We start from the raw sequence: 12,750 nt of genomic DNA on the forward strand, positions 1-12,750 counted from the left end.
TGAGGCTGTGCAGGGATCCAGATTGCAGATTTAAGAGGAAACTCAATTAAGTCGTCAGCATAAAATGACACCTTTGTTTTTAAGCCCTGGATTTCTAGCCCCTCTATATTATTGTTGGATTGGATTTTAATAGCTAACATTTTGATGGCCACAATAAATAGATATGCAGACAGTGTACAACCTTGTTTTACTCCTTTTGGACTGGGGACTGAGGCTCTGGACTGGGGACCGTCGCTGGAGGCCTGGTCCTTGGAGGAGGCACAGGATGGACCAGGCTGCGGAGACCTACTGGAGGCCTGGTCCTTGGAGGAGGCACCGGGCTGTGGGGGAGCACTGGAGATCTGGTGCGTATGGTGCACTCTGGTGCACTCTTCCCGGCTGAATTCCCACTTTAGCCCGGCACCTTCAGAGCGCAGGCCCAGGTCGAACCAGGCTGTGGGGGAGCACTGGACATCTGGTGCTTGACACTTGCACCTCTCCTCTTGGCTGAATGCCCACTTTAGCCCGGCACGTGCTGGGAGCTGGAACAGGCTGCACTGGGTTCTCCTGGCGAACTGGGGATACCGTGCGTAGAGCTGGCGCAGGATAACCTGGGCCGAAGAGACGCACCGGAGACCAGGAGCGCTGAGCCGGCACAATCCCTCCTGGCTGAATGCCAACTCTAGCACGGCAACTGCGGAGAGCTGGCATATAGCGCACCGGGCTATGAGAGCGCACTGGAGACACCGTGCGCTTTACCGCATAACACGGTGCCTGACCAGTACCACGCTCCTTACTGTAAGCACGGGGAGTTGGCTCAGGTCTTACCCCTGACTCCACCAATCTCCCTGTGTGCCCCTTGGGGCTGCCTCTCGTGCCTGCTACGATGACTTGCCTCCTCATATCGCCGCCGCTCCTCCTTCGCTGCCTTTATCTCCTCCTTTGGACGGCGATATTCCCCAGCCTGCCTCCAGGGTCCCTTACCGTCCAGGATCTCCTCCCATGTCCCAGGAGTCCTCTTTACCACACTGCTTGGTCCTTTGGAGGTGGGAAGTTCTGTCACGATCGTCATGGGAAGTAGACCAAAGCGCCGCGTGGTGAGCGTACATTTATTTTGATTTAAGATAAATGTTGCCAACAAAAACAATAAACAATACAAACCGACCGTGATGCTTAACAGGGCTATCGTGCCCCTAATAAAGATAACCTCCCACAAAACCAACAGGGGAAAAGGCTGCCTAAGTATGATTCCCAATCAGACACAACAATAGACAGCTGTCCCTGATTGAGAACCATACCACAAAGAAATAGAAAACATAGAAAATCAGAACGTAGAATGCCAACCCAAATCACATCCTGACCAAACCAAAATAGAGACATAAAAAGGCTCTCTAAGGTCAGGGCGTGACACATGAATACCAGATCTGGTTTCCTAGATTAAAAGTGTTCTATTGTTTTAAGTACTTGTCTTATCTCAAATGTATCATTCATTTAAAATACCTGTCTAATCAGGATGAATAATTTCCAACAACACCTTTGCTAGGATTTTTGCATCACAGCACTGAGGTGTAAGGGGCCTCCAGTTTTTTAGATAGACTGCATCTTTATACTTACTACCTGGTTTCTTTTTCAGTCGTAGTGAAATCAGAACTTCTCAAAACAAATCAAATCAAATGTATTTATAAAGCCCTTCTTACATAAGCTGATATCTCAAAGTACTGTACAGAAACCCAGCCTAAAATCCCAAACAGCAAGCAATGCAGGTGTAGAAGCACGGTGGCTAGGAAAAACTCCCAAGAAAGGCCAAAACCTAGGAAGAAACCTAGAGAGGAACCAGGCTATGAGGGGTGGCCAGTCCTCCTCTGGCTGTGCCGGGTGGAGATTATAACAGAACATGGCCAAGATGTTCAAATGTTCATAGATGACCAACAGGGTCTAATAATAATAATCACAGTGGTTGTCGAGGGTGCAACAGGTCAGCACCTCAGGAGTAAATGTCAGTTGGTTTTTCGTAGCCGATCACATTCAGAGGATCTCTACCGCTCCTGTTGTCTCTAGAGAGTTGAAAAGAGAGAGAGAGAGAGAGAGAGAGAGAGAGAGAGAGAGAGAGAGAGAGAGAGAGAGAGAGAGAGAGAGAGAGAGAGAGAGAGAGAGAGAGAGAGAGAGAGAGAGAGAGAGAGAGAGAGAGAGAGAGAGAGAGAACCTTCCTCCTCGGGGCGGCATGGAAGAGCACCAGTAAGCCAGTGACTCAGCCTCCGTAATAGGGTTAGAGGCAGAAATTCCCAGTGGAGAAAGGGGAACCGGCCAGGCAGAGACAGCAAGGTCGGTTCGTTGCTCCAGTGCCTTTCTGTTCATCCTCACACTCCTGGGCAAGACTACACTCAATCATAGGACCTGCTGAACAGATGAGTCTTCGATAAAGACTTAAAAGATGAGACCAAGTCTGCGTCTCTCACATGGGTAGGCAGACCATTCCATAAAAATTGAGCTCTATAGGAGAAAGCCCTGCCTCCAGCTGCCTCCAGAAATTCTAGGGACAATTTTTGGGCAGAAAGTTACTGATTTTTGCACTGTTACGTAGATGGAAAAAAGCTGTACTTGAATCAGACTTGATATGTTCGTCAAAAGAGAGATCAGGGTCCAGAGTAACGGCGAGGTCCTTCACAGTTTTATTTGAGACGACTGTACAACCATCAAGAATAATTGTCAGATTTAACAGAAGATCTCTTCGTTTCTTGGGACCTAGAACAAGCATCTCTGTTTTGTCCAAGTTTAAAAGTAGAACATTTGCAGCCATCCACTTCCTTATGTCTGAAACACAGGCTTCCAGCGAGGGCAATTTTGGGGCTTCACCATGTTTCATCGAAATGTACAGCTGTGTGTCATCCGCACAGCAGTGAAAGTTAACATTATGTTTCCGAATGACATCACCAAAATCAAATTTCAAATCAAATTTATTTTATATAGCCCTTCGTACATCAGCTGATATCTCAAAGTGCTGTACAGAAACCCAGCCTAAAACCCCAAACAGCAAGCAATGCAGGTGAAGAAGCACGGTGGCTAGGAAAAACTCCCTAGAAATGCCAAAACCTAGGAAGAAACCTAGAGAGGAACCAGGCTATGTGGGGTGGCCAGTCCTCTTCTGGCTGTGCCGGGTGGAGATTATAACAAAACATGGTCAAGATGTTCAAATGTTCATAAATGACCAGCATGGTCGAATAATAATAAGGCAGAATAGTTGAAACTGGAGCAGCAGCACAGTCAGGTGGACTGGGGACAGCAAGGAGTCATCATGTCAGGTGTTCCTGGGGCATGGTCCTAGGGCTCAGGTCCTCCGAGAGAGAGAAAGAAAGAGAGAATTAGAGAGAGCATATGTGGGATGGCCAGTCCTCTTCTGGCTGTGCCGGGTGGAGATTATAACAGAACATGGCCAAGATGTTCAAATGTTCATAAATGATCAGCATGGTCGAATAATAATAAGGCAGAACAGTTGAAACTGGAGCAGCAGCACAGCCAGGTGGACTGGGGACAGCAAGGAGTCATCATGTCAGGTAGTCCTGGGGCATGGTCCTAGGGCTCAGGTCCTCCGAGAGAGAGAAAGAGAGAAGGAGAGAATTAGAGAACGCACACTTAGATTCACACAGGACACCGAATAGGACAGGAGAAGTACTCCAGATATAACAAACTGACCCTAGCCCCCCGACACATAAACTACTGCAGCATAAATACTGGAGGCTGAGACAGGAGGGGTCAGGAGACACTGTGGCCCACTCCGAGGACACCCCCGGACAGGGCCAAACAGGAAGGATATAACCCCACCCACTTTGCCAAAGCACAGCCCCCACACCACTAGAGGGATATCTTCAACCACCAACTTACCATCCTGAGACAAGGCTGAGTATAGCCCACAAAGACCTCCGCCACGGCACAACTTAAGGGGGGGGGGGGCGCCAACCCAGACAGGATGACCACATCAGTGACTCAACCCACTCAGGTGACGCACCTCCTCCAGGGACGGCATGAGAGAGCCCCAGTAAAGCCAGTGACTCAGCCCCTGTAATAGGGTTAGAGGCAGAGAATCCCAGTGGAAAGAGGGGAACCGGCCAGGCAGAGACAGCAAGGGTGGTTCGTTGCTCCAGAGCCTTTCCGTTCACCCTCCCACTCCTGGGCCAGACTACACTCAATCATATGACCCACTGAAGAGATGAGTCTTCAGTAGAGACTTAAAGGTTGAGACCGAGTTTGCGTCTCTGACATGGGTAGGCAGACCGTTCCATAAAAATGGAGCTCTATAGGAGAAAGCCCTGCCTCCAGCTGTTTGCTTAAAAATTCTAGGGACAATTAGGAGGCCTGCGTCTTGTGACCGTAGCGTACGTGTAGGTATGTACGGCAGGACCAAATCAGAGAGATAGATAGGAGCAAGCCCATGTAATGCTTTGTAGGTTAGCAGTAAAACCTTGAAATCAGCCCTTGCTTTGACAGGAAGCCAGTGTAGAGAGGCTAGCACTGGAGTAATATGATCAAATTTTTTGGTTCTAGTCAGGATTCTAGCAGCCGTATTTAGCACTAACTGAAGTTTATTTAGTGCTTTATCCGGGTAGCCGGAAAGTAGAGCATTGCAGTAGTCTAACCTGGAAGTGACAAAAGCATGGATTAATTTTTCTGCATCATTTTTGGACAGAAAGTTCCTGATTTTTGCAATGTTTCGTAGATGGAAAAAAGCTGTCCTTGAAATGGTCTTGATATGTTCTTCAAAAGAGAGATCAGGGTCCAGAGTAACGCCGAGGTCCTTCACAGTTTTATTTGAGACGACTGTACAACCATTAAGATTAATTGTCAGATTCAACAGAAGATCTCTTTGTTTCTTGGGACCTAGAACAAGCATCTCTGTTTTGTCCGAGTTTAAAAGTAGAAAGTTTGCAGCCATCCACTTCCTTATGTCTGAAACACATTCTTCTAGCAAGGGCAATTTTGGGGCTTCACCATGTTTAATTGAAATGTACAGCTGTGTGTCATCTGCATAGCAGTGAAAGTTAACATTATGTTTTCGAATAACATCCCCAAGAGGTAAAATATATAGTGAAAACAAAAGTGGTCCTAAAACGGAACCTTGAGGAACACCGAAATTTACAGTTGATTTGTCAGAGGACAGACCATTCACAGAGACAAACTGATATCTTTCCGACAGATAAGATCTAAACCAGGCCAGAACTTGTCCGTGTAGACCAATTTGGGTTTCCAATCTCTCCAAAAGAATGTGGTGATCGATGGTATCAAAAGCAGCACTAAGGTCTAGGAGCACGAGGACAGATGCAGAGCCTCGGTCCGATGCCATTAAAATGTCATTTACCACCTTCACAAGTGCCGTCTCAGTGCTATGATGGGGTCTAAAACCAGACTGAAGCATTTCGTATACATTGTTTGTCTTCAGGAAGGCAGTGAGTTGTTGCGCAACAGCCTTTTCTAAAATTTTTGAGAGGAATGGAAGATTCGATATAGGCCGATAGTTTTTTATATTTTCTGGGTCAAGGTTTGGCTTTTTCAAGAGAGGCTTTATTACTGCCACTTTTAATGAGTTTGGTACACATCCGGTGGATAGAGAGCCGTTTATTATGTTCAACATAGTAGGGCCAAGCACAGGAAGCAGCTCTTTCAGTAGTTTAGTTGGAATAGGGTCCAGTATGCAGCTTGAAGGTTTAGAGGCCATGATTATTTTCATCATTGTGTCAAGAGATATAGTACTAAAACACTTGAGTGTCTCTCTTGATCCTAGGTCCTGGCAGAGTTGTGCAGACTCAGGACAACTGAGCTTTGAAGGAATACGCAGATTTAAGGAAGAGTCCGTAATTTGCTTTCTAATAATCATAATCTTTTCCTCAAAGAAGTTCATGAATTTATCACTGCTAAAGTGAAAGTCATCCTCTCTTGGGGAATGCTGCTTTTTAGTTAGCTTTGCGACAGTATCAAAAAGGAATTTCGGATTGTTCTTATTTTCCTCAATTAAGTTAGAAAAATAGGATGATCGAGCAGCAGTAAGGGCTCTTCGGTACTGCACAGTACTGTCTTTCCAAGCTAGTCGGAAGACTTCCAGTTTGGTGTGGCGCCATTTCCGTTCCAATTTTCTGGAAGCTTGCTTCAGAGCTCGGGTATTTTCTGTGTACCAGGGAGCTAGTTTCTTATGAGAAATGTTTTTAGTTTTTAGGGGTGCAACTGCATCTAGGGTATTGCGCAAGGTTAAGTTGAGTTCCTCAGTTAGGTGGTTAACTGATTTTTGTCCTCTGGCGTCCTTGGGTAGGCAGAAGGAGTCTGGAAGGACATCAAGGAATCTTTGTGTTGTCTGTGAATTTATAGCACGACTTTTGATGATCCTTGGTTGGGGTCTGAGCAGATTATTTGTTGCAATTGCAAACGTAATAAAATGGTGGTCCGATAGTCCAGGATTATGAGGAAAAACATTAAGATCCACAACATTTATTCCATGGGACAAAACTAGGTCCAGCGTATGACTGTGACAGTGAGTGGGTCCAGAGACATGTTGGACAAAACCCACTGAGTCGATGATGGCTCCGAAAGCCTTTTGGAGTGGGTCTGTGGACTTTTCCATGTGAATATTAAAGTCACCAAAGATTAGAATATTATCCGCTATGACTACAAGGTCCGATAGGAATTCAGGGAACTCAGTGAGGAACGCTGTATATGGCCCAGGAGGCCTGTAAACAGTAGCTATAAAAAGTGATTGAGTAGGCTGCATAGATTTCATGACTAGAAGCTCAAAAGACGAAAACGTCATTTTTTTTTTTGTAAATTGAAATTTGCTATCGTAAATGTTAGCAACACCTCCGCCTTTGCGGGATGCACGGGGGATATGGTCACTAGTGTAGCCAGGAGGTGAGGCCTCATTTAACACAGTAAATTCATCAGGCTTAAGCCATGTTTCAGTCAGGCCAATCACATCAAGATTATGATCAGTGATTAGTTCATTGACTATAATTGCCTTTGAAGTAAGGGATCTAACATTAAGTAGCCCTATTTTGAGATGTGAGGTATCATGATCTCTTTCAATAATGACAGGAATGGAGGTGGTCTTTATCCTAGTGAGATTTCTAAGGCGAACACCGCCATGTTTAGTTTTGCCCAACCTAGGTCGAGGCACAGACACGGTCTCAATGGTGATAGCTGAGCTGACTACACTGACTGTGCTAGTGGCAGACTCCACTATGCTGGCAGGCTGGCTAACAGCCTGCTGCCTGGCCTGCACCCTATTTCATTGTGGAGCTAGAGGAGTTAGAGCCCTGTCTATGTTGGTAGATAAAATGAGAGCACCCCTCCAGCTAGGATGGAGTCCGTCACTCCTCAGCAGGTCAGGCTTGGTCCTGTTTGTGGGCGAGTCCCAGAAAGAGGGCCAATTATCTACAAATTCTATCTTTTGGGAGGGGCAGAAAACAGTTTTCAACCAGCGATTGAGTTGTGAGACTCTGCTGTAGAGCTCATCACTCCCCCTAACTGGGAGGGGGCCAGAGACAATTACTCGATGCCGACACATCTTTCTAGCTGATTTACACGCAGAAGCTATGTTGCGCTTGGTGATCTCTGACTGTTTCATCCTAACATCGTTGGTGCCGACGTGGATAACAATATCTCTATACTCTCTACACTCGCCAGTTTTAGCTTTAGCCAGCACCATCTTCAGATTAGCCTTAACGTCGGTAGCCCTGCCCCCCGGTAAACAGTGTATGATCGCTGGATGATTCTCAAGTCTAATACTGCGGGTAATGGAGTCGCCAATGACTAGAGTTTTCAATTTGTCAGAGCTAATGGTGGGAAGCTTCGGCGTCTCAGACCCCGTAACGGGAGGAGTAGAGACCAGAGAAGACTCGGCCTCTGACTCCGACCCGCTGCTTAATGGGGAAAACCGGTTGAAAGTTTCTGTCGGCTGAATGAGCGACACCGGTTGAGCGTTCCTACAGCATTTCCTTCCAGAAACCGTGAGAAAGTTGTCCGGCTGCGGGGACTGTGCCAGGGGATTTATACTACTATCTGTACTTACTGGTGGCACAGACGCGGTCTCATCCTTTCCTACACTGAAATTACCCTTGCCTAGCGATTGCGTCTGAAGCTGGGCTTGTAGCACAGCTATCCTCGCCGTAAGGCGAGTACAGCGACTACAATTAGAAGGCATCATGTTAATGTTACTACTTAGCTTCGGCTGTTGGAGGTCCTGACGAATCGTGTCCAGATAAAGCGTCCGGAGTGAAAAAGTTGAGTAGGAAAAAACAAAAATATAAACGGTAATTAAAAAGTAAAAACCGTAAATTTGTCAGGTAGCAAAACAGGTTGGCAACAAAACGCACAGCAACTCAAAAACAAGTCTGCAAGTCGTGACCGAGAGGTCAAATATATAGTGAAAACAATATTGGTCCCAAAACGGAACCTTGCTGAGTACCTGATCGTTGACAACTCGTATAGGAGTGGTTAAAACATGCTAATAATGTATCATTGAGTAGACTATAAAAGGTTTAATATACTTCAACTGGTATGCCATCCAGCCCTGGAGTTTTCCCTGGAATAAAGGCTTTAATTGCATCAAGAAGTTCCTCCTCTACAATTTGGCCCTTACACAAGTCTTCCTGTACAGCTGATCATTTTACACTATTATTTCAACAACTACAAAATCCTAATAGTTAACTTCAGTTGGTGGAAATCACCCCCCCTTCCCCCCCTCACTCATCCTCTCTCCCCCTCATCTCCCCCCCCCCCCCCCCCCTCCATCATTCTCCCTCAGTGAGCTGAAGCAGGAGCTGGATGAGGAGGGAAGTCGCTGCTCCCTCCTCTCCCGGCAGCATCGCTTCAACGAGCGCTGCTGCATCCGCTGCTGCTCTCCATTCACCTTCCTGGTCAACCCCAAGCGCCCGTGTCTGGACTGCAAGTACAACGTCTGCAAGACCTGCCGCTCCTACAGCAAGAAGGACAAAGCCTGGGTCTGCTCTGCGTGTCAGAAAGGGAGGTCAGTGGGGATGGAGGAATGTGTGATTCTGTGTACAGGTATAAGCGGGGATGAAAGTGGGAGGAGGTGTCGTAGGATGGTGGATTGGAGATGAAATAGAAGACTGTCATAGAATTGTCCATGTGTGTGGGTGTGTCTATGTGTTTGGGTGTGTCAGTGTGTGTGGGTGTGTCTATGTGTGTGGGTATGTCTATGTGTGTGTGCATTTTGTAGTTAGCCTATTTGCCAATGGTGAATGACAGTGACAGTCTTCATCCGCTGTGTGAGATTGTGTTGAGCCTTCGACCTCAGTGACTAACATGTATTTAGTACTGGAGATGTCAGGTAGCCACACTGTCATAAACACATGTAATCTCCACAGTCTCCTCTCTCAGACGTCACTGTCTGTGACACCTGTACACCGCCTGTGTCAACTTAGTTTATATTCACTATGCAACATACTGTACATGCACACACACTGTCGCACCTCAACATGGCAACTACCACTCACACATTTACTAAGTTTATCACCCGTGTAGGCCTAGAAACACACATTTACTAAGTTTATCACCCGTGTAGGCCTAGAAACACACATTTACTAAGTTCATCACCCATGTAGGCCTAGAGACACACATTTACTAAGTTCATCACCCGTGTAGGCCTAGAGACACACATTTACTAAGTTCATCACCCGTGTAGGCCTAGAGACACACATTTACTAAGTTCATCACCTGTGTAGGCCTAGAGACACACATTTACTAAGTTCATCACCTGTGTAGGCCTAGAGACACACATTTACTAAGTTTATCACCCGTGTAGGCCTAGAGACACACATTTACTAAGTGTATCACCCGTGTAGGCCTAGAGACACACATTTACTAAGTGTATCACCCGTGTAGGCCTAGAGACACACATTTACTAAGTGTATCACCCGTGTAGGCCTAGAGACACACATTTACTAAGTGTATCACCCGTGTAGGCCTAGAGACACACATTTACTAAGTGTATCACCCGTGTAGGCCTAGAGACACACATGTACTTAGTTTATCACCCGTGTAGGCCTAGAGACACACATTTACTAAGTGTATCACCCGTGTAGGCCTAGAGACACACATTTACTAAGTGTATCACCCGTGTAGGCCTAGAGACACACATGTACTAAGTGTATCACCCGTGTAGGCCTAGAGACACACATTTACTAAGTTTATCACCCGTGTACACCTAGAGACACACATTTACTAAGTGTATCACCCGTGTAGGCCTAGAGACACACATGTACTAAGTGTATCACCCGTGTAGGCCTAGAGACACACATTTACTAAGTGTATCACCCGTGTAGGCCTAGAGACACACATTTACTAAGTTCATCGCCCGTGTAGGCCTAGAGACACACATTTACTAAGTTTATCACCCGTGTAGGCCTAGAGACACATATTTTAAGCAAACGCAAAATAGGGTCATATAGTTATGACCCTCTAAGTCTCTCTGGCTAGAAGTGTTTCAATTTGTTTGCTTTAGGTTAACACTGATCTTTGGTAAAGGTTTTAACTAAAGCCACACTTCTCCCCATTGATTTGATATTTCGTTCTGTTCAAGACATATTGTGGTCATGCAGTACTGTTTATGGGCAAGCTACTATGTGCATATTAATGTTGACCAGTTAATTGAGTTTACCCTGGGTTGTCCAGTAATGGTTAGGTTAAATCACATCAGTTCACAGGGACCACAACCTCTGTGTTGTGTTGAAGCACTCATTAACCTCATTTATTATTCATGAGCCATGCTGCTTTGCATACAGTAAATATCTTAAGACACACTCATCTAGAAATTGTAAATACTAAGCCAATGGTTGGTCTCTTTTGTAATATTATAGCTTGTGATATAGGCTCGTATTCACACTGTGTATCAGACACTCATAGATATCTTCAGAAAGTATTCATACCCCTTGACTTATTCCACATTTTGTTGTGTTACAGCCTGAATTCAAAATGGATTAAATATATTATTTTACCCAGCTACACACCATACCCCATAATAACAAAGTTAATTTTTGTTGTTGTTGTAATTTTAGCAAATTGATTGAAAATAAAATACAGAAATACCTAATTTACATAAGTATTCACATCCCCGAATCAATACTTTGTAGAAGCATCTTTGGCAGCGAGTTTTTCTGGGTAAGTCTCTAAGAGCTTCCACACCTGGATTGTGCAACATTTGTCCATTATTCTCATCAAAATTCTTCAAGCTTTGTCAAATTTGTTGTTGGTCATTGCTAGACAACCATTTTCAGGTCATGTCATAGATTTTCAAGTAGATTTAAGTAAACACTGTAACTCTGGAACATTCACTGTCATCTTGATAAGAAATTAAAGTGTAGATTTTGTTATTGAAAGGTTAATTAAGGTGAATTAATCTCCCAGTGTCTGGTGGAAAGCAGACTGAACCAGATTTTCCTCTAGGATTTAGCCTGTGCTTAGCTCCAGTCAGTTTCTTTTTTATCCTGAAAAACTCCCCAGTTCTTAACGATTACAAGCATACACATAACGTGATGCAGCCACGACTACGCTTGAAAATATGGAGAGTGGTACTCAGTAATGTGTTGTATTGTATTTGCCCCAAACATAACACTTTGTATTCAAGACAAAAAGTGAATGGCTTTGCCGCATTTTTTGCAGTATTACTTTAGGGCCTTGTTGCAAACAGGATGCATGTTTTGGAATATTTTTATTCTATACAGGCTTTTCTTTTCACTCTGTCATTTAGGTTAGTTTTATGGAGTAACTACAATGTTGTTGATCCATCCTCAGTTTTCTCCTATCACAGCCATTAAACTCTGTAACTGTTTTAAAGTCACCATTGGCCTCATGGTGAAATCCCTGAACGATTTCCTTCCTCTCCGGCAACTGAGTTAGGAAGGACGCCTGTATCTTTGTAGTGACTGGGTGTATTGATACACCATCCAAAGAGTAATTAATAAATTCACCAACTTGGTTGCTTCAAGTTGTGTATTTACGGACTTCTGTTATCAGCTCCAATGTTAGTCCATTATAGCCTAGTTCGTTAAACAGCCTACATAAACTAAATGCCAAAATGTAAGGCTATCCCATATTTGTTTTAATTGCATGGCTTTAATATGGAAATATTTTGTTAAACATAACATTCACACTAATGTAGGCCAACTATAAAACGCATCATGAGCCATGGGCCAAACATTGCCAATTAGCAAGATAAGTCACCATTGATTAGACCTAAAAAAAGACAGTGAATAATTTGAATCAAGTTGTAATAAAATTTTAAAAAATGACTTGTTTTAAATAAGCTACAGTATGTCTAAATAGAGTTAGGCTACAGGAACCATAATTGCGCCCCATGGGCATATAATAATAAGACTACACAGACTATGGAGCTTTGATATGACTATCATCGCCGTTGATATGGCTAATAGTGACTTTGCCAGGTAAATGAACAGCCTACAAGCGGATTCAGCAGCATGGACAGCAATCGAAATCCCCGCGATTTGACAGTTACGTCCCTCAGAGTAAAGTTGAAGATAATAAACCAAAAAACAATATCAGTCTTTTTAATGAAATGAATTGATGCTCCTAAACAGGGTTCCTACAACTGAACAGGGTTCTAAACAGGGTTCCTGCACAACTGACATCCTTCATGCAATGGGCATCGCGCAAACGAGTCCAAACTTTTCACAGAATCTGGACAAATATACAGTGTGTACATGTATATATGTCCAATATAAATTAAAAAAAATATCTGTTGACTGTTTTGCTGTT

General features: G+C 44.5%; 1 protein-coding gene across 5 annotated transcripts in view; it reads left to right on the forward strand.

Annotated features, from left to right (window-relative positions):
* Positions 1 to 12,750, forward strand: part of si:ch211-106h4.9 (rab effector MyRIP) — an 80,384-nt gene that overhangs the window by 33,676 nt on the left and 33,958 nt on the right. For all 5 annotated transcript variants that reach the window (XM_036985718.1, XM_021613017.2, XM_021613018.2 and 2 more), the window contains exon 3: positions 8,762 to 8,983. In XM_036985718.1, coding sequence (XP_036841613.1) covers positions 8,762 to 8,983 — 222 coding nt within the window. The remainder of the gene's footprint in view (positions 1 to 8,761; positions 8,984 to 12,750) is intronic.

This window comes from Oncorhynchus mykiss, chromosome 8 (genome assembly GCF_013265735.2).
Source record: "Oncorhynchus mykiss isolate Arlee chromosome 8, USDA_OmykA_1.1, whole genome shotgun sequence".
In the NCBI taxonomy this organism is placed as follows: Eukaryota; Metazoa; Chordata; class Actinopteri; order Salmoniformes; family Salmonidae; genus Oncorhynchus; species Oncorhynchus mykiss.